This window comes from Pelophylax lessonae, assembly GCF_965119305.1.
Source record: "Pelophylax lessonae genome assembly, chromosome: 5".
In the NCBI taxonomy this organism is placed as follows: Eukaryota; Metazoa; Chordata; class Amphibia; order Anura; family Ranidae; genus Pelophylax; species Pelophylax lessonae.
In genome coordinates, this window is record NC_138772.1 from 543,349,056 (window position 1) to 543,370,804 (window position 21,749).

The 21,749-nt window shown below is 49.3% G+C and overlaps 1 protein-coding gene across 1 annotated transcript in view; it reads right to left on the reverse strand.

Annotated features, from left to right (window-relative positions):
* The window catches only part of PTP4A3 (protein tyrosine phosphatase 4A3), a gene marked incomplete at its 5' end in the record, with an annotated part of 40,709 nt that extends 22,757 nt beyond the window's left edge, over positions 1-17,952 (reverse strand). The window contains one exon of the mRNA XM_082259633.1: positions 17,848-17,952. Within this exon, the coding sequence (XP_082115759.1) occupies positions 17,848-17,952 (105 nt within the window). The remainder of the gene's footprint in view (positions 1-17,847) is intronic.
* Between the last annotated feature and the right edge of the window lie 3,797 nt (positions 17,953-21,749).

The window sequence follows — 21,749 nt, forward strand, 5'->3', positions numbered from 1 at the left end:
TAGCTGCAAAGGGTGGGCCAACTCAATATTGAACCCTACGGACTAAGACTGGGATGGCATTAAAGTTCATGTGTGTGTGAAGGCAGGCGTCCCAATACTTTTGGTAATTATAGTGTAGTAGTTCCATCTACTCTACAAAGTGTGGAGTGGAAGAGGGCCTCTCCTTTGAGTCATTCAGCCATTTTTTTAGCACAATGGTTGCAATAAAGAGTCTTCAGAGAGTACACAGCTTGCCCCCTCCTGGATACAAGTAGTAAATATGATGATTTGCTTGAAGTTAGCCACAACTAATCCATAAACTTTGATGCAGTTACAATTACAACAGAGCACCCCCCCTCCCTACCATTGGCCACCCTCCCAGGCTTAAAGCGGAGTTGCAACCCAGGCGGAAAAAAAATAATGAGTCGGCAGCTACAACTACTGTAGCTGATGACTTTTAATATAAAGGACACTTACCTGTCCAGGGAGCCCGCGATGTCGGCACCTGAAGCCGACCCGTCCATCAGCTCCGGGTGCAGGTGCCGGCATCCTTACTAAGGGAAACAGGAAGTGAAGCCTTGTGGCCACATAGCCTGGTTGCTACTGCGCTTTCTGAATGGTCCCCCTGTCTTCTGGGATCGCTGCGTCTTGCAGAGGGCGGGGTGGAGGGAGGAGGAGTCACAAATGACGTAGGTCGCCGCGGCACCCTTACATGGAAGTGGGAGCTGGTACCTGTTTTTGACAGGCATCCCTCCCCCCGAAAGGTGCAAAATGTTGCACTGGAAGGGGGGGGGGGGGGGAGAATAAAGCGGAGCATCCACTTTTGGGAGGATACTCCGCTTTAGGCCCCTTTCATACTTGTGCGACTTAAAAGTTGCACAATCTTACTGCGATTTTGACTGGGCTTGTCTTTGGACCTCAAATCGCAATTAAAGTCGGGCCAAAGCAGTGCAGGGACTACTTTGAAGTCGGTGCGATTTCAAGTCGCACAGATATGAACGGAACTCATTGGAAATAATGGAGAACGACTTGTCATGCGATTTTGCAGTCCCAAATCGCAGGACAAGTCGCACAAGTGTGAAAGGGGCCTTAAGCTGACCATACATAGTTGACAGTTTTGTGTTCACCCAGTGTGTTGACTGAAAATATAACCCACCCGATTCCTCCATCCACAAGGTGGAGGAAACTCCCCCACTGGGGCATTCATTGTATTCTGAGCGGGACGCAATTTTCCAACATTTCCCCTTCTGGGAATGGGGGGGTGGGGGGGGGGAAGCTCACACATTCTGCTGGTCCCTGGTGTTCCACTTGCGACCTTTGCAATCACATTCATCCCTATGGAATTACAAATAAAAGTTTTCACTTTAGACTAACCCTCCATGGAATTGCATAGGAGGCGACAACGCTTTTGCACTTCTTCTGAACGTAGGAGCAGTGTTGTCGCCCTCTTGTGGGCTGTGCCTGTTTGCACTACAGTAGGAGAAGAAATTGCAAAGGCATGGCACTCATCCTTGCACTGCAGGCCTGTAAGCTTGTCACTCATCACCTGGCCAACCCTAGTTCTGCCCACTGCTTTTTGGATTGACAACATTGCCTCTGTTGCTAAACCCTCCCAGTGGGAGCTGCAGTGTCTGGGAAGGGGGGGGGGGAGCTGCAGCGTCTGGGAAAGGGGGGGGGGGGGGAGCTGCAGCGTCTGGGAAAGGGGGGGGGGGGAGCTGCAGCGTCTGGGAAAGGGGGGGGAGCTGCAGCGTCTGGGAAAGGGGGGGGGGAGCTGCAGCGTCTGGGAAAGGGGGGGGGAGCTGCAGCGTCTGGGAAAGGGGGGGGGGGAGCTGCAGCGTCTGGGAAAGGGGGGGGGGGAGCTGCAGCGTCTGGGAAAGGGGGGGGGGGAGCTGCAGCGTCTGGGAAAGGGGGGGGGGAGCTGCAGCGTCTGGGAAAGGGGGGGGGGGAGCTGCAGCGTCTGGGAAAGGGGGGGGGGAGCTGCAGCGTCTGGGAAAGGGGGGGGGGAGCTGCAGCGTCTGGGAAAGGGGGGGGGGAGCTGCAGCGTCTGGGAAGGGGGGGGGGGAGCTGCAGCGTCTGGGAAGGGGGGAGCTGCAGCGTCTGGGAAGGGGGGAGCTGCAGCGTCTGGGAAGGGGGGAGCTGCAGCGTCTGGGAAGGGGGGGGAGCTGCAGCGTCTGGGAAGGGGGGGGGAGCTGCAGCGTCTGGGAAGGGGGGGGAGCTGCAGCGTCTGGGAAGGGGGGGGGAGCTGCAGCGTCTGGGAAGGGGGGGGGAGCTGCAGCGTCTGGGAAGGGGGGGGGGAGCTGCAGCGTCTGGGAAGGGGGGGGGAGCTGCAGCGTCTGGGAAGGGGGGGGGAGCTGCAGCGTCTGGGAAGGGGGGGGGAGCTGCAGCGTCTGGGAAGGGGGGGGAGCTGCAGCGTCTGGGAAGGGGGGGGGAGCTGCAGCGTCTGGGAAGGGGGGGGGAGCTGCAGTGTCTGGGAAGGGGGGGGGGAGCTGCAGTGTCTGGGAAGGGGGGGGGGGAGCTGCAGTGTCTGGGAAGGGGGGGGGGGAGCTGCAGTGTCTGGGAAGGGGGGGGGAGCTGCAGTGTCTGGGAAGGGGGGGGGGAGCTGCAGTGTCTGGGAAGGGGGGGGGGAGCTGCAGTGTCTGGGAAGGGGGGGGGGAGCTGCAGTGTCTGGGAAGGGGGGGGAGCTGCAGTGTCTGGGAAGGGGGGGGAGCTGCAGTGTCTGGGAAGGGGGGGGAGCTGCAGTGTCTGGGAAGGGGGGGGGGAGCTGCAGTGTCTGGGAAGGGGGGGGGGAGCTGCAGTGTCTGGGAAGGGGGGGGGAGCTGCAGTGTCTGGGAAGGGGGGGAGCCTGCAGTGTCTGGGAAGGGGGGGGAGCTGCAGTGTCTGGGAAGGGGGGGGAGCTGCAGTGTCTGGGAAGGGGGGGGGGGGAGCTGCAGTGTCTGGGAAGGGGGGGGAGCTGCAGTGTCTGGGAAGGGAGGGGGGCTGCAGTGTCTGGGAAGGGAGGGGGGGGGGAGCTGCAGTGTCTGGGAAGGGGGGGGAGCTGCAGTGTCTGGGAAGGGGCGGGGGAGCTGCAGTGTCTGGGAAGGGGGAGCGCGGGAGACACAAATGGAGAAGGATTTGGCTCAGTCAGGGAGGGTAAAGGTAGTTTTTGGTTTCCGTTACGGGACTTGTACATCACATAATATGCAGACCAGGAGCTGCTCAGACTGTCCTGTAGGAGTCCTCTATAGACGCAGGATCAAAACTGCAGCATGATGATTTTTTTTTTTTTTTTTATCTGCCCGTTTTGGAAAAAGAATTGCAGCAATGGTTTACTTTATCATTGTATTTTTGCTCCCGTTTAAAAATACACCATGCTGCAGTTTTAGGCCTCATGAACACGGGACGTTTTTACAGCGGCTGTTTTTGGCGTCAGACACTTTTTTCTGCAGCCAATAAACCCCCCGCCATGTCCTCCTATGGCTCCCCTCCCCGCCATGTCCTCCTATGGCTCCCCTCCCCGCCATGTCCTCCTATATGGCTCCCCCCCCGGGCATGTCCTCCTATATGGCTCCCCCCCCCGCCATGTCCTCCTATATGGCTCCCCCCCCCGCCATGTCCTCCTATATGGCTCCCCCCCCCCGCCATGTCCTCCTATATGGCTCCCCCCCCCGCCATGTCCTCCTATATGGCTCCCCCCCCGCCATGTCCTCCTATATGGCTCCCCCCCCGCCATGTCCTCCTATATGGCTCCCCCCCCCGCCATGTCCTCCTATATGGCTCCCCCCCCGCCATGTCCTCCTATATGGCTCCCCCCCCCCCCCCGCCATGTCCTCCTATATGGCTCCCCCCGCCATGTCCTCCTATATGGCTCCCCCCGCCATGTCCTCCTATATGGCTCCCCCCGCCATGTCCTCCTATGGCTCCCCCCCCCCGGGCATGTCCTCCTATGGCTCCCCCCCCCCCCCGGGCATGTCCTCCTATGGCTCCCCCCCCCCCGGGCATGTCCTCCTATGGCTTCCCCCCCCAGGCATGTCCTCCTATGGCTTCCCCCCCCCCGGCATGTCCTCCTATGGCTCCTTCCCCACCGGCATGTCCTCCTATGGCTTTCCCCCCCCCCCCCGGCATGTCCTCCTATGTCTCCCCGGCATGTCCTCCTATGTCTCCCCGGCATGTCCTCCTATGTCTCCCCGGCATGTCCTCCTATGTCTCCCCGGCATGTCCTCCTATGTCTCCCCCATCCGACAGTTTATATAAACAAATGCGGGGATTTTATAGAACAAGCAGAGAACAATGTTCGTATCTGAAAATTTACATGAACAAAAACCTATGCAAAGTGTTCTATTCTTATCCTACCTGGTAAGGGACATTAAAGAGAACCTGAACTCAAAAAGTGAAAAATCGCTGTTATAGAAAACACCTAAAAATGTTAAATATGCCTAGGCTACATTTCTTATTTAACCACTTCTGGACCGGAAGGATTTTCCCCCTTAATGACCAGGCCATTTTTTGCGATTCGGCACTGCGTTACTTTAACCGAAAATTACGGGGCCGTGTGAGGCTGTACCTAAATAAAATTGATGTCATTTTTTTCCCCACAAACAGAGCTTTCTTTGGGTGGTATTTGATCAGCTCTGTGATGTTTATTTTTTGCGCTATAAACAAAAAAAAACAAAAACAAAAAAACACAACATTTCTGAAAAAATATATATAAAAATAAATTATATATCTCCATCTCTCTCTATATTCTACAATATATATATATATATATATATATATATATATATATATATATATACATATATACATACACACACATACATACATATACACACACAAATATCAAAAAATGTCATCCTTTTAGACCAATTTGTATTCTGTTCCATATTTTTGGTAAAAAAAAAAATCCCAATAAGTGGATTTTGATTGGTTTGCGCAAAAGTTATCATGTCTACAAACTAGGGGAAAGATTTGTCATTTTTATATATATATATATATATTTTTTTTTTTGTTTTTTGTTTTAACTAGTGATGGCGCCTTTCAGTGATTTTTAGCGGGACTGCAACATTGCAGCGGACAGATCGGACCCCTAACTGACATTTTTGACACTTTTGGGGGGACCAGTGACATTACTACAGTAATCAGTGCTAGAAATATGCACGGTCACTGTAATGACACTGGCAGGGAAGGGGTTAATACTGTGGGTGATCAATGGGGTTAAATGTGAGCTTAGGAGAGGGATTCTAACTGTGGGGGGGGGGGGGGGGGGGGAGTGGCTTGTGAAATGCCCATAGAGACCTGTGATCCTATATAGAAGGATCACTGGCGCTCTATGATCATTCCAGGGAGAAGAAAGGTTGGCTGTGTTTACAACAGCCGACTGTTTTCTCTCAGCGAGGAGCGAGCGCGGGTTTTAAATGGAGCCGCCTGACCCGTGCATCAGAGTCCCCGCTGCCGAGTGGGAGCCGGAGCGCGCCGGCGGTGCGTGCTCGCCCCCTAGCTGCCTGCTCGCGACCAACGTAGAACTAAGTCGATTTGCGCAGCAGAGCAACATTGCCGCTGTAAAAACGGTGGTGGCTGGTCGGGAACCGGTTACGGCAAAGAAGAAAAAAAAAAATGCACCAGAATGCATCAAAAACATGCATGTATAAAAGCATCCGGAATGCATCCAGACAGCGTTTCTCTGGTGTGAACCGGCCCTAAAACTTCTGAAAAATGGCACTGCACGTCCTGTGCCTGGGCACTACTGCAGTGGGTCAGCAGTACTGAGGCCGGGTGCTGTGATGTTTTTGGGAGGGGCTGACAGCATCCGGCCAGCCCCTTCCACCAACCAATAGCTGCTTGCATTGCATTAAAAAGCACAGAGACCTAGGGATGACATCATTGGGCAAAATGCGAAGTTTATAAGGAATATAGATTTTTTTTTAAGTTTCATTATGTTGATGAGTGGGGGGGGGGGGGGTCGGGGAAGAGGAGAATCAGGGAGGGCAAAATATAAGCAGTAATCCTGCCAGTAACATTTCCTATCCTAAGACGACAACACTCACAGTACTGAACTGCGAGAGCAGCATAGATAGAGGAAGGAGCAGAGTCCTCCCGCAGAGCAGAGTATTTCAGGAGAGGAGCTTTTTAGAGGAAGGAGCAGAGCCCTGCAGCAGGGCAGAGTATTTCAGGGAAGGAGAGTTGGATAGAGGAAGGAGCAGAGTCCTCCAGCAGGGCAGAGTATTTCAGGAGAAGAGAGTTGGATAGAGGAAGGAGCAGAGTCCTCCAGCAGTGCAGAGTATTTCAGGGGAGGATTTATAGAGGAAGAAGCAGAGTCCTCCAGCAGTGCAGAGTATTTCAGGAGAAGAGAGTTGGATAGAGGAAGAAGCAGAGTCCTCCAGCAGTGCAGAGTATTTCAGGGGAGGAGATTTATAGAGGAAGGAGCAGAGTCCTCCGGCAGTGCAGAGTATTTCAGGAGAAGAGAGCTATAGAGGAAGGTGCAGAGTATTTCAGGGGAGGAGAGTTGGATAGAGGAAGAAGCAGAGTCCTCCAGCAGTGCAGAGTATTTCAGGGGAGGAGAGATGGATAGAGGAAGGAGCAGAGTCCTCCAGCAGGGCAGAGTATTTCAGGAGAAGAGAGCTATAGAGGAAGGTGCAGAGTATTTCAGGAGAGGAGAGTTGGAAAGAGGAAGAAGCAGAGTCCTCCAGTAGTGCAGAGTATTTCAGGGGAGGATTTATAGAGGAAGAAGCAGAGTCCTCCAGCAGTGCAGAGTATTTCAGGAGAAGAGAGTTGGATAGAGGAAGGAGCAGAGTCCTCCAGCAGTGCAGAGTATTTCAGGGCAGGAGTGTGACGGAACTCACCATCACTGGGAGCGAAAGACAGATACTTGGGGGACACTGAGAATATGGTTTGGATAACTTCAAATGGGAGAGTAATATTTTCTCAATATCTCAAGAAATATGAAGATTTGATCCCACTTTACACTGAGACCTATAGCCTGTCGCCATGAAGTCTGTGACACAAATAATCATAGCAATACGAAGATGCATATTCCATGTACTTCAATGTAGGAGACATTGGCAGTCTTGTCCTATTGTCCGTTTTGAGGTGGGATTTGGATTGTGTCAAGTCTGCCTGTCCCATTGTTAAATGTTAATGACCTCACATTGTTGTCGCAATTAGTTCAGGTTAATTCTATTTCTGTATACAATTTCATCTGCATATGATAACGCAATTAGGCAGAGGGGAGGGATTGTGTACACTGTATGGGAGTGTAAAACTGTTTTTATTGGATCCTGTATTTCATGTCCTGTTCCCCACAAGGTCCACCTGGGCAGTACCTTTGTGGGGGAAACTGTATAAAAGAGCAGCTGTGCCATTAAACCTACAGTTCTACTTCACCCTCAATCTAGAGTCCTGTCTCTTATTGGGGGAATCTTCTACAAGGGATTGCTATGCTATTCATACTCCCTGGAATAATCAATAAGCTCTTGTAAGAGCTTGTTCCCGCTTCACTCTGGGGAAAAGAGGTTCACCCACAGAACCTGGAGCCTTTGTCGTAGGTCCAGGGTGGGTAGGAGACGACGAGACCCCAACCAAGCTACGGCGGTTTGTGGGGTCTGCAGTGATTATGGTTGTCTGGTGGAGTGCTTGGAGCCCTCGGGAAGCACTAGGAGCATCCGTCAACTGGGAGGTACCCAGTCGGGGTGCCAGTTGATCCGTTACAAGGAGAATTATAGAGGAAGGAGCAGAGTCCTCCAGCAGAGCAGAATATTTGAGAAGAGAGTTAGATCGAGGAAGGAGCAGAGTCCTACATCAGTGCAGGGTATTTCAGGGAAGGAGAATTATAGAGGAAGGAGCAGGGTAATTTCAGGGGAGGAGAGTCCTCCAGAAGTGCAGAGTATTTCAGGAGAGGAGAGTAAGATAGAGGAAGGAGCAGAGTCCTCCAGCAGGGCAGAGTATTCAGGAGAGGGGAGTTGAATAGAGGAAGGAGCAGAGTCCTCCAGCAGGGAAGAGTATTCAGGAGAGGGGAGTTGAATAGAGGAAGGAGCAGAGTCCTCCATCAGGGAAGAGTATTTCAGGAGAAGGGAGTTGGATATGAGGAGGAGCAGAGTCCTCCAGCAGTGCAAAGTATTTCAGCAGAAGAGTTAGAGGAAGGAGCAGAGTCATCCAGCAGGGCAGAGTATTTTAGGAGAGGGGAGTTGAATAGAGGAAGGAGCAGAGTCCTCCAGCAGTGTAGAGTATTTCAGGAGAAGAGAGTTGGATAGAGGAAGGAGCAGAGTCCTCCAGCAGTGCAGAGTATTTCAGGAGAGGAGAGTTACAGAGGAAGGTGCGGAGTATTTCAGGAGAGGGGAGTTGAATAGAGGAAGGAGCAGAGTCCTCCATCAGGGAAGAGTATTTCAGGAGAAGGGAGTTGGATATGAGGAGGGGCAGAGTCCTCCAGCAGTGCAAAGTATTTCAGCAGAAGAGTTAGAGGAAGGAGCAGAGTCATCCAGCAGGGCAAAGTATTTTAGGAGAGGGGAGTTGAATAGAGGAAGGAGCAGAGTCCTCCAGCAGGGAAGAGTATTTCAGGAGAAGGGAGCTGGATAGGAGGAGGAGTAGAGTCCTCCAGCAGTGCAAAGTATTTCAGCAGAAGAGTTAGAGGAAGGAGCAGAGTATTTCAGGAGAGGAGAGCTAGATAGAGGAAGGAGCAGAGTCCTCCAGCAGGGCAGAGTATTCAGGAGAGGGGAGTTGAATAGAGGAAGGAGCAGAGTCCTCCAGCAGGGAAGAGTATTTCAGGAGAAGGGAGTTGAATAGGAGGAGGAGCAGAGTCCTCCAGCAGTGCAAAGTATTTCAGCAGAAGAGTTAGAGGAAGGAGCAGAGTCCTCCAGCAGTGCAGAGTATTTCAGGAGAAGGGAGTTGGATAGGAGGAGGAGCAGAGTCCTCCAGGAGGTATGGAGTCCCAGTGGTTATCTGGAGGTCTATTCATCTTTAGGATCTCCTGACCTCTCTTGCCCGGAGGAGTGTGTATGAGGAGTAGGGGATGGATTATATAGAATGTTCCGGTGGCTGGCTGATCGCTCCGTCTCTAATCACACCATCCAGATTCAGGTTATTTTTAGTTCGGTTGAAGTTCCCAAACATCCAATAAAGTGGAGAGCGGAGTTTGGCCGGGTTCCACCGCCTGTAAACATCGCTCGGGGATTTCAGCCAGTCTACGCAGGCTGCACAGAAATAGCAGAAAGCGTGCAAACCGCTGCCAAGTGCCTGGCTGAGGACCCGGCGGCAGAGCGCGGCACACACTGGATATCCGAGCTGGCCGGGATCCCGCGGATCACTCTGTCCCCGTACACAAGGCGGCCTCTTTCCAGGGTCTGGCTGCTATCTGCAGAAAATCAGTCCATCCATTCTAATTGAAGGGACACCAATCATAATGACGTAATAAAAACCGTTATCTACAATGACAAAATATAGATCAGGGGTGTCAAACTCGATTACATTGTGGGCCACAACAGCATTATGGTCACCCTCAAAGGGCCGGTTGCATCTGTAAGATTAGATGTCCAGAGCATCCCCCCCCACTTCAGATGCCAAGAGCCTCTACACCATCAGAAGTCAAGAGTACCCCACCCTTTCTTACATCAGTGGGAGCAGAGCTGGGAAGCTTAAAGTGCAGGGTCTGGAGGAGGACCAGAGGAGGTGGAGACAAGGGGTGCTGCAGCTGCACAGAGAGGAGCAGGAGCTGAAGGAGGAGTTCTGTCCTCCTCTACGCTGCCGACTGCCGAGACGGGTGGGTGGAGATGAGTGGAGTGCTGCAGCTGCAGGAGAGGTGTGAGGGCAACAATGAGGGACGGATTTGTGTTCAACACGTGATAGTTCATCAGCAATGACAATGGCTAACCTCGATCAGATCGCACCGATTTGCACCCAACCCTTTTGTGGCCACCAACATATGTCGGCAGCAGTGGGGGGGAAACTATCAGGCAGCTGTACAGCATCCCAATCGTGGACCCCCCCCTTTTCCCTGTCCCATCTGCAGGTGTCACTGGGAAGAGGTGAGGGAGACCAGTGAACATCTGTTCATTGATCTCCAGCTAATTCAAGGATGCATTGCATCCCTTCCAGGTTCATACGTCCTTTGTCCGGGTTGATGTGGCCAGGAAAGAAGCTAACGGAGTGCAATCTGAGCTCCATCAGCTTCAATGGAAGGCCGGTGAGACATCAGGGGCCTTGTTGTCTCGTTAAGGGGAACTTGTCCTAAGGAAAATGCTATAGGCCAGCATTCCTCAACCTCCCTGGCTCGTGGAAGACAATGCCTCCCCAGACTGGAGGGGGGTTAGGGTGTTTGGGGGAGAGGGTGCAGCCTGTCACTTAGGGGGGGGCACGGTGCACAGCCTGTCACCTTCAAGTGGTTGGGGAAGGGTGCAGCCTGCTGTCACCTGAAGTCAGCTCGTGGGCCTCTCACCTGTGCTCTATGAGGATGACCATCCTGTCCCCGGCTCTCCTTCCTCCCAGTCTCCTTATCCATGTCCCTCTTCTTCCCCATGTGACCACAGAGAGGAAGTAGTGGTGCTGGGAGAAGGGAAGGGGCGCCTTCTAATGGTTGGAGGGTGCCAGCGCAAGTTGTGCAGGCTCGCTCTACCACAACCAACCCCCAGCCGGGTACCAGAAGGCCGCACTGGTCTGCCGGTTGAGGGTTGGAGACCTCTGGCATAGGCGAATTTTGGTCCAAATATATATATAAAAAAAAAAGTAAACAAAGAAAAGGTTTAAAATTCAAGTACACCCGAGCACCGATCCTCCCCACCCCCTCGCATTCTTCTGTGCATACACATGTGAATACAGGCGCAAGGGGCGCCTACAAAGAAAGTTGTAGATTGCGCTACAAGTTACCCATTGCCACGCACACCAGAGTCAGAGCAAAAATCCTAGGGGAACTCATGGTTAACTTGAAACGGATGACCTGTTGGAGCTTTTAAAGCATCGCCTATGGAAAACATTGGGTACCGCACTTAATTGGCGTTATTTCACAAGCGTGCACACACTTTAAAAACAATGTGACATGTTGGGTATCTTTTTACTCTGCGCAACCTCATCTTTTATATTTTACCAAGAAATTAGGTCCTATATTGCGTTTTATTACTCCCTATAAAAAGGTATCCCCCTCCCCCCCCCCTGCTGTTATGACTCCCTATAATGGTATCCCCCCCCCCTCCCGGGCTTTCATTACTCCCTATAATTGTATCCCCCCTGGGCTTTCATTACTCCCTATAATTGTATCCCCCCCCCCCCCGGGCTTTCATTACTTCCTGTAATTGTATCCCCCCAGGCTTTCATTGCTCCCTATAATGGGATCCCCCCAGGCTTTCATTACTCCCTATAATGGCATCATTAATCCCTATAATGGCACCCCCCCAGGCTTTCATTACTCCCTATAATGGGATCCCCCAAGGCTTTCATTACTCCCTATAATGGTATTCCCCAGGGCTTTCATTACTCCCTATAATGGTATCCCCGCTGGCTTTCATTACTCCCTATAATGGTATCCCCCCAGGCTTTCATTACTCCCTATAATGGGATCCCCCAGGGCTTTCATTACTCCCTATAATGGGATCCCCCCGGGCTTTCATTACTCCCTATAATGGCATCCCCCCAGGCTTTCATTACTCCCTATAATGGCATCCCCCCAGGCTCTCATTACTCCCTATAATGGTATCCCCCCAGGCTTTCATTACTCCCTATAATGGGATCCCCCAGGGCTTTCATTACTCCCTATAATGGCACCCCCCCAGGCTTTCATTACTCCCTATAATGGGATCCCCCAGGGCTTTCATTACTCCCTATAATGGTATCCCCCCAGGCTTTCATTACTCCCTATAATGGTATTCCCCCCGGGCTTTCATTACTCCCTATAATGGCACCCCCCAGGCTTTCATTACTCCCTATAATGGGATCCCCCAGGGCTTTCATTACTCCCTATAATGGTATCCCCCAGGGCTTTCATTACTCCCTATAATGGTATCCCCCCAGGCTTTCATTACTCCCTGTAATGGTTTCCCCCCCGGGCTTTCATTACTCCCTATAATGGTATCCCCCCGGGCTTTCATTACTCCCTATAATGGTATCCCCCCCGGGCTTTCATTACTCCTTATAATGGTATCCCCCCGGGCTTTCATTACTCCCTATAATGGTATCCCCCTGGGCTGTCATTACTCCCTATAAATGGTATCCCCCAGGCTTTCATTACTCCCTATAATGGTATCCCCCCCGGGCTTTCATTACTCCCTATAATGGTATCCCCCGGGCTGTCATTACTCCCTATAATGGTATCCCCCAGGCTTTCATTACTCCCTATAATGGTACCCCCCCCCCCGGGCTTTCATTACTCCCTATAATGGTATCAACCCCGGGCTTTCATTACTCCCTATAATGGTATCAACCCCGGGCTTTCATTACTCCCTATAATGGTATCCCCCCCCGGGCTTTCATTACTCCCTATAATGGTATCCCCCCGGGCTTTCATTACTCCCTATAATGGTATCCCCCCAGGCTTTCATTACTCCCTATAATGGGATCCCCCAGGGCTTTCATTACTCCCTATAATGGCACCCCCCCAGGCTTTCATTACTCCCTATAATGGGATCCCCCAGGGCTTTCATTACTCCCTATAATGGTATCCCCCAGGGCTTTCATTACTCCCTATAATGGTATCCCCCCAGGCTTTCATTACTCCCTATAATGGTATCCCCCCCGGGCTTTCATTACTCCCTATAATGGCACCCCCCAGGCTTTCATTACTCCCTATAATGGGATCCCCCAGGGCTTTCATTACTCCCTATAATGGTATCCCCCCGGGCTTTCATTACTCCCTATAATGGTATCCCCCCAGGCTTTCATTACTCCCTGTAATGGTTTCCCCCCCGGGCTTTCATTACTCCCTATAATGGTATCCCCCTGGGCTGTCATTACTCCCTATAATGGTATCCCCCCGGGCTTTCATTACTCTCTATAATGGTATCCCCCCGGGCTTTCATTACTCTCTATAATGGTATCCCCCCGGGCTTTCATTACTCTCTATAATGGTATCCCCCCGGGCTTTCATTACTCCCTATAATGGTATCCCCCTGGGCTGTCATTACTCCCTATAATGGTATCCCCCGGGCTGTCATTACTCCCTATAATGGTATCCCCCGGGCTGTCATTACTCCCTATAAATGGTATCCCCCAGGCTTTCATTACTCCCTATAATGGTATCCCCCCCCGGGCTTTCATTACTCCCTATAATGGTATCCCCCGGGCTGTCATTACTCCCTATAATGGTATCCCCCAGGCTTTCATTACTCCCTATAATGGTACCCCCCCCCGGGCTTTCATTACTCCCTATAATGGTATCCCCCCCAGGCTCTCATTCCCTATAATGGTATCCCCCCCGGGCTTTCGTTACTCCCTATAATGGTATCCCCCCCGGGCTTTCATTACTCCCTATAATGGTATCCCCCCCCCCCCCCCGGGCTTTCATTACTCCCTATAATGGTATCCCCCGGGCTTTCATTACTCCCTATAATGGTATCCCCCGGGCTTTCATTACTCTCTATAATGGTATACCCCCCAGGCCTTCATTACTCCCTATAATGGTATCCCCCCCGGCTTTCATTACTCCCTATACTGGTATCCCCCCCCCAGGCTTTCATTACTCCCTATAATGGTATCCCCCCTGGGCTTTCATTACTCCCTATAATGGTATCCCCCTGGGCTTTCATTACTCCCTATACTGGTATCCCCCCCAGGCTTTCATTACTCCCTATAATGGTATACCCCCCAGGCTTTTATTACTCAAGACTAGAGTCACATATATGCGGGTACAGGAGTGCTTGTAAATCCCATGCATTCCCACACCTGCACACAACGGGGTGCTTTACAGAAAACATGTGGAGGTGCCATTAACTCTAACTGGCACCCCCTCACTCTGAAAAACACGGCAGGGTTTCCCACACGCGGAAATGCATGGTGCTTTCCATACAGCTGCGTTTCTGAAAAAGGTGCCGGGACCTTTTCCTTGCAGGAAATGCAGGCACAGCAGCTCAATTCAAATGATGGGGCTGCAGTGCCCATGCTAATATAGCAGGCAGAACCGCATAGATGTGACCTGGGCCTACAACAGGGGTCTTCAAACTACGGCCCTCCAGTTGTTTAGGAACTAAAATTCCCATCATGCCTAGTCATATCTGTGAATGTCAGAATTTTACAATGCCTCATGGGATGTGTAGTTCCGCACCATCTGGAGGGCCGTAGTTTGAGGATCCCTGGCCTACAACATCACCCGGGTTTTATTAACCCCTATAAAAGGTCAGGCTGGTGTCCAATGCTCTCTGAAGTGACAAATTCTTTAGACGCGCAAGCAAACTTAGATCCACCCTAGTGATTGGACAGGTCAGCCATGTGAGTAGAAGGGTTGATATCTGTGCAGGTTGACCCCTTGGGTGGGATAATGCAACTAGAACATGGTGACTCAACTTTCACACCTTGCATCCTTGGACAATTAACATCTACACATTCTATGGTGACCGGAGTCGGATGTTGGGGCGTTATTCTGACCCGCATTGGAAGTGGTTTTGGTACAGAACAAGTCCAGATGAATGTGACCGACGTTTACTAGATATACCATAACCTGGAGACATGAGAACCTTCACAAACTTGGCTCGTTTAATGAGGGAAGATCGGTGGAGGAAAAAAAAGTCTTGGTTCTCTTTGATGAAACACCTATTTTCAAGTTTTTTTTAATCTCAAGTCCATTCAAAGCCAAAATTTAAAATGAGGTAATTTTTGGTTAGATTGGGTCCAGCTTGATTCATTGTGAGTATGTATATGTGCCATATCGGTGGGATCACTCTAGAACAGGGTTTTTCAACTAGGATTCCTCATGAGGTTGCTAGGGGTTCCTTGAGAAATGGGCAATTTCTGCCTCTCAGATAAGTTCCCAATGACACCATTGTTCCTTTTAGCCATTTGTAAGGGGGGTAATTCTTCCCAATGATGAGAAGAGTAAGGAGCATTCTTCCCACTGACTGTCACACTAATGTGTCATGAGTTGTAGATTTTTAATCGTTAGCAGGGGTTCCACGAGACCAGAAATTTATTTCAAGGGTTCCTCTGTGCTGAAAAGGTTGAGAAAGGCTGCTATAGAAGCCTTTAACCACTTGCCAACCGCCGCAAGTAGCTATACTGCGACGGTCAGCCCTGGCCAGGCAAAGTGACGTATATATACACACACATCACTAGCCTGTCACCGGCTTGTGAGCCCATAGCGGGCGAGCGCACGCCCGCCCCGTTCCCCAACAAGTCAGTGCGTGTGACCGGCAGACCCGATGTCCGCCGGTCACTCGCGATCGTTCGCCGGGAAGTGAGAAAGGCAGGCGGCTAATGTAAACAAGCCGCCTGTCATTCTCCCCTGTGTAAAAATGGAGATCAGACGGTTCTACTATGTAGAACCGTTGATCTCTGTTTTTACAGTAGTAGCCATGTCCCATCACAGTTAGAAGCACGCCCCTAGGACACACTTAGCCCCTCCCTCTCCAATACAGTTAACCCCTTCCCCGCCAGTGTCATTTTTACAGTAAGGGCTCTTTCACACGGGCGTTCTTTTTTTTTGCCCGATCAGGTCCTTTTTTTTTTTTGTAACGGACACGGATGACACTTGTGTCATCCGGTCCGTATGTCCGTTTTTCATCCCATCCGTTTGACATAATGCATGTCTATGTAAAAAAGGATGTCTGCGGATGACACCACTGACATCCGTTTTTGCTTCAGTTCCGTTTTTTGAAAGGAAGAAAAAATAGGGTTCTCTTCCGTTCAAAAAAACTGAACTGAACAAAAACGGATGTCAGAGGATGATCATCCGATGACATCTGTATTTACATACAGATACATTATGTCCGTTTTTCATCCGCAAACGGATGGGATGAAAAACGGACATACGGAACGCCCGTGTGAAAGAGCCCTTACAGCGCATATGTATAGCACTGATTACTGTAGTAATGTTACTGGTAACCCCAAAAGTGTCAAAAATATCAGTCAAGGGTCCGATCTGTCCGCCGCAATGTCGCAGTCCCGCAAAAAAAAAAAAAAAAAAAAAAAAAAACACAGATCGCCGCCATTACTCGTTAAAAAAAAAAAAAAAAAAACACCAAAAATGACAAAAATCTTTCCCTTTGTTAGTAAACGCGATAACTTTTGCGCAAACCAATCAAAATACGCTTTTTGCTATTTTTTTTTACCAAACATATGTAGCATGAAACAAATTGGCCGAAAATGTTAAAAAATTTTGATTTTTACATTTTTTTGGGGGGGAATTTCGTATAAAAAATTTGAAAAATAGTTATTTTTGCAAAATTTACGCTCTTTTTTTGTTTATAGTGCATGATCCAAAAAAAAAAATAAATAAATTGCACAGGTGATCAAATACCACCAAAAGAAAGCTCTGTTTGTGGGAAAAAAAGGACGTCAAATTTAGGTACAGCGTCGCACGACCGCGCAATTGTCCGTTAAAGTCACGCAATAAAAAAAAAAAAAAAACGCAAAAAACCCCCTGTTCAGGAAGGGGGTAAAATCTTCCTGGGTTTAAGTGGTTAAGTCATTGTGGTAGGAACCGCTAATGTGATCTCCACTAGCTTCCATGTCCAGCTTGGACCAATGATAACCCCTTAGCGCCAACGGAACGCAAATATGCGGCCTCGGTTTTAGGGGGTTGAACTGGAGTGATGCCGGCAGCTGGAAGCATTGCCCCGATACCATTTATAAGAAAGCGGACCATCAGCTCTAAAGACTGATGCGGCTGAGCAGCCGCTCAGCTGTAATAAGGAGTGGGAGTGGACACCCCCCCTCTCCCGCGGCTCACCTGGGTCTTCCGTCCCACCTGGAGACCTGAGCAACCAACTGGCACATCCGCCGGCTGGCTGAAGACCCGAATTCGGCTGATCAGGTCTCGGATGTAAAAACCTGGAAGCGAGGTCATGACATCACTTCCGGGTACTTGAGCCTTAACCACTTGCGCCCCGCCCACCGCACATATACTTCGCACTCTGCCGCTGCTGGGCAAAGTGACGTATTTGTACATCACTCGCTCAGCCGCCTGTGGGGGGGCGAGCGCACGCCGCTGCCGGCGCACTCCCGCTCCTTCCCTGGGGAGCTAGCGCTTGTGACCGGTGGCTCCGCCGGCCGTCGGCCACTCGCGATCTCCCGCAGGAGAGGGAGAAAGGCAGACGGCTGATGTAAACACACCCGCCTGTCATTCTCCCTTAGATCATCACAGAGGCTATGTGATCCTGCTATATAGCAGTGGTCCTCAACCCTGGCCTACAGGGCCCACTAACAGGCCAGATTTTAAGTATTACCTTGGGGAGATGCAGACTAGAGTACTGCAATCACTGAGCAGCAAATGATATCACCTGGGATGTATTTCAGTTATCTTGAAAATCTGGCCTGTTAGTGGGCCCTGTAGGCCAGGGTTGAGGACCACTGCTATATAGGATCGCATGTCTCTGTGATGATCTAACAAGCCACGCCCCCTGACAGTTAGAATCACGCCCCTAGGGTCACACCCAACTCCTTGCCCACATGGAAGAAAAATATATTTAAAATATATTAAAAAAAAAAAAAAAAAAAATGGAAATATATTTGAAATGCTACAATTTTGGCCATATTCAATATATTTCTAAATTGAACATATTTCTAAATTTCTTTTCCCTAAATATATTGGAAATATATTTTTCTTCCATATGGGTGATCACCAATAAAGTTCCAAGCTGGATCAAATATTTGGGCCAAAAAAAAAAAAACACATTTATAAAAAATTTTAAGAATTTCAAAAAGTAATGCAGATGAAATTATGGTTGCTATGACAGTTTTTAAAAAAAAAATGAATTTTAATAAACTCACCTCGATGAAGGTGTTGAGCGTAGCGTTGGTGGGATTGTGGGTGATCAGAAATCGCATGTTTTTGTAGCAAACCTCCACTGGAGCGGGGCGGTTGATACGTGCCATGGTGGACACAGCAAAAAAGGTACAAACTGGGCGATAAAAATGTACAAAAAACACACAAATATTGTGCAAAATATCTCAGAAAAAAAAAATTTACACAGGGGCCGTACAGTAACGGCTCCCTGAACACATCAACAAAAAAAAAAAAACACACAGCGACAAAACCACGTGTGTCCGCAAGGCTCAGTAGTGTTCAGTATGCAGACGCTGACTTCTCAAAGTCCTTAGAGAAGCCTGACACCGTCCGAATCCTTCCCTTAATTACAGTAGAAACCCATCCCGCCCCCCAAAAAAAAAAAAAAAAAAAAAAATTAGAACCCTGGCAGTTCCGAGGCAGAACAGCTGATCCTTTTGGACCAATCACGTTACCCCATCTGGATAGACTGTGAATTTTCCAGCCGGCACGGGCTGCGGAGGAAGAGCCGGCTTCTGTGGCCGAGAAAGTCCTTTGCTGGAGTAGATGCACGCGCGGTGGGCTCTAATGGTTATTGCCGATGACCGCGACCCGGCTTCCGGGGGCTGGGCAGAGCGTGTATTTCATGCGGAGACGTGGTGTTGGGCGTGGCAGTAGTCAAAGGTGGTTTTCAGGAGCTCCATATATTGCAGAATTCAGAAATTCTATTAGGAGGGAGAAAAATAAAAAATTGTTATATTTACAAATAAATAATAATAAAAAAAAAAACAAATCACACAAAAATTTTAGGCCTGAAGATTAGTTAAAACTCCCAAACATTATATATTTTCTGAAAGCAGTCACCCTGGAGAATAAAACCGTAGTTGTTCCATTTTTTTTTATGTCATATATTCCATTTGCGCAATGGTACGCAATTGCGATATATTACCCAATTTCTCTCTTTAAAAAAAAAAAAAAAAAGTATTTATTTTCTTATAAATTATAAAATAGGATATTGCGCTGCGTAAATGGATACCAAATATGTACATATATACAAAAAGGCAACAAATTTGGGTGCCCTATATTTTTTCTCTTTTACAGGTGATGCTTTCCCTAAGGCTGCATTCACACTTGAGCGTAGCGTTTTTTACCGCGATTTTTACCGCGATTTTTTCAGGCGTTTTTCATTGACATCTATCAAAAACGCTGGTAATCAGCCCAAAAAGAAGCTCATGTACTTTTTTCAGCTACAGGCGTTTTGCAAAACGCTCAGATGTGAACAGGGGTCATTTAAATGAATGGGGTTTTACTTGTTGGGCGTTTTGGAAGCGTTTCTTTTGAGCGTTTTTGGAGCTGAAAACGCCCAAGTGTGAATGGAGCCTTAGGGTCATTTTAGGCCTGAAGATTGGTTAAACACCCATACATTTTCTGAAAGCAGTCAACTTGGAGAACAAAAACGCGGTGGTTCCAATTTTTTTTTTTTCACGCGATATTTGCAAAATTGTTTTTTTAAGTACAAAATTTCAGTAAGGATAATTTTTAGGCACTTTTTTATATTGGATTTATTTTTATGTTCTTATAAAATAGAAAAGATGATGATGTTGCATTGACACACTTTATTTGGAGGGGAGGTCATAATTGGGAGGACATACTGTGATGGGGGGACATAACTGGAGGCCAGACTGAGGGGTGGGGGGTGGCGGGTGGGAGACAATTTTAGGCCACACTGTGATGGGGGGGGGGCATTTTTGGGGACATACTGTGATAGGGGACATGATTTGAGGCCACACTGATGGGGAGATAGAATTTGAGGGCAGACTGATGGGGGACAGTTTTAGGCAGGACACACTGATAGGGGGGATGTAATTTGAGGACACACTGAAGGGGGGGGATGTAATTTGAGGACACACTGATAGGGGGGATGTAATTTGAGGACACACTGAAGGGGGGGATGTAATTTGAGGACACACTGAAGGGGGGGGATGTAATTTGAGGACACACTGAAGGGGGGGGATGTAATTTGAGGACACACTGAAGGGGGGGGGATGTAATTTGAGGACACACTGAAGGGGGGGGGGATGTAATTTGAGGACACACTGAAGGGGGGGGGGATGTAATTTGAGGACACACTGAAGGGGGGGGGATGTAATTTGAGGACACACTGAAGGGGGGGGATGTAATTTGAGGACACACTGAAGGGGGGGGATGTAATTTGAGGATACACTGGATTATTATCCGACTCTCCTGGATACTCCGAGAGCCCATCTCCAGTTGCCAGTAGTAAACATGGCGGCACGTGGAGTAAAGGAATATTATCCGTAAAGGAATATGGAGAGCCAGTTATCCGAGGCTCCGCCCCATTCTACCACTGCTGATCACAGTGGGGCCTAAATTCCCAGGTGTGATATTACACCTGATGATCACAGGGTGGGTGTGGCTTTCCTCTGGTGTAATATTACACCTGCTGACTAAGGTGGGTGTGGCCTTCCTCCCCAGGTGTGAGGTTACACCTGCTGATTATAAGGTGGTGTGAAAGTCTCTCCAAGAGGAAATCTTCCCATTGAGATCACTGAAAGCAATAAAAATCCAACAGGTTCCAACTACTCATCACTCCATCCAGTACTCCAGGGGTGCAATAGCTGGCTGGTGATGGAGGTAGGTTTGGGGGGGGGGGGTCACACCTTAGTGTTATTCCTGAGGTCAGACTGACACTGTGTCCTCAGTCTTCTTTCAGCACCACATACATTACGTATCCAGCCAACCCCACGTAAACACTGGGGATCAAACTCCCCATCCTGGTGATGATTATCAAAAGTTTAAAAAAAAACAAAAAACACAGTAAAACCTTGGATTGCGAGAATAATTTGTTCCAGAAACATGCTTGTAATCTAAAGCACTCGTATATTAAAGCGAGGCGCCTCCCGCACGTACACACACATGACCCCGGGGAAGCAGGCACCTCCTCCCGCACGCACCCAAACCCCGGGGAAGCAGGCGCCGTCTCCCGCACGCACGCACGCACCCCCTAGCTGCAGACGCACGGCCGGCGTATACCTACATCAGTTCGCGCAGTAGGGGCCACCCTGCCGCAGTATTGAAGCTCCCACTCAGCAGCAGGGACTGATGCACGGGGCAGGCGGCTCCGATTGCCACCTGACACCCGCGATCGCTCCCCACTGAGAGAGAACGGTCGGCTGTTGTAAACACATCCAAGCGTTCTTCTCCCTGGAATGATCACAGAGCGCCTGTGATCCTTCTTTATAGGATCACATGTCTCTATGGTCATTCCACAAGCCCCTCCCCCATAAAGTTATGAACACTCCCCCTAGGTACACATTTAAACCCTTGATCCCCCACTGTGTTAACCCCTTCCCTGCCAGTGTCAATATTACAGTAACAGTGCATATTATTTAGCACCGATTACTATAGTAATGTCACTGATCCCCCCACCCCCCCGCCCCCTAAAAGTGTCAAATATGTCAGTCAGGGGTCCGATCTGTCCACCGCAATGTCGTAGTCCCGCAAAAAAAAAAAAAAAAAAAGGACAAATCTTTCCCCTAGTTAGAAGACGCAATAACTTTTGCGCAAAACCAATCAAAATATGCTTATTGCCATTTTTTACCAAAAATATGCAGCGGAAAACAAAAATTGCCCTAAAATGTTAAAAAAAATTTAGATTTTTAAAAAAAATTTTTGGGAAGGTTATATAGCGGAATGTGAAAAAATTTTTTTTTCAGAATTGTTGCTCTGTTTATAGAGCAAAATATAACATAAAAACAGGTGATCAAATACCACCAAAAGAAATCTCTATTTGTGGGAAAAAAAGGACATCAATTTTATTTGGGTACAGCGACGCACGACCTCGTAATTGTCCGTTAAGTAACGCAGTGCCGAATCGCAAAATATG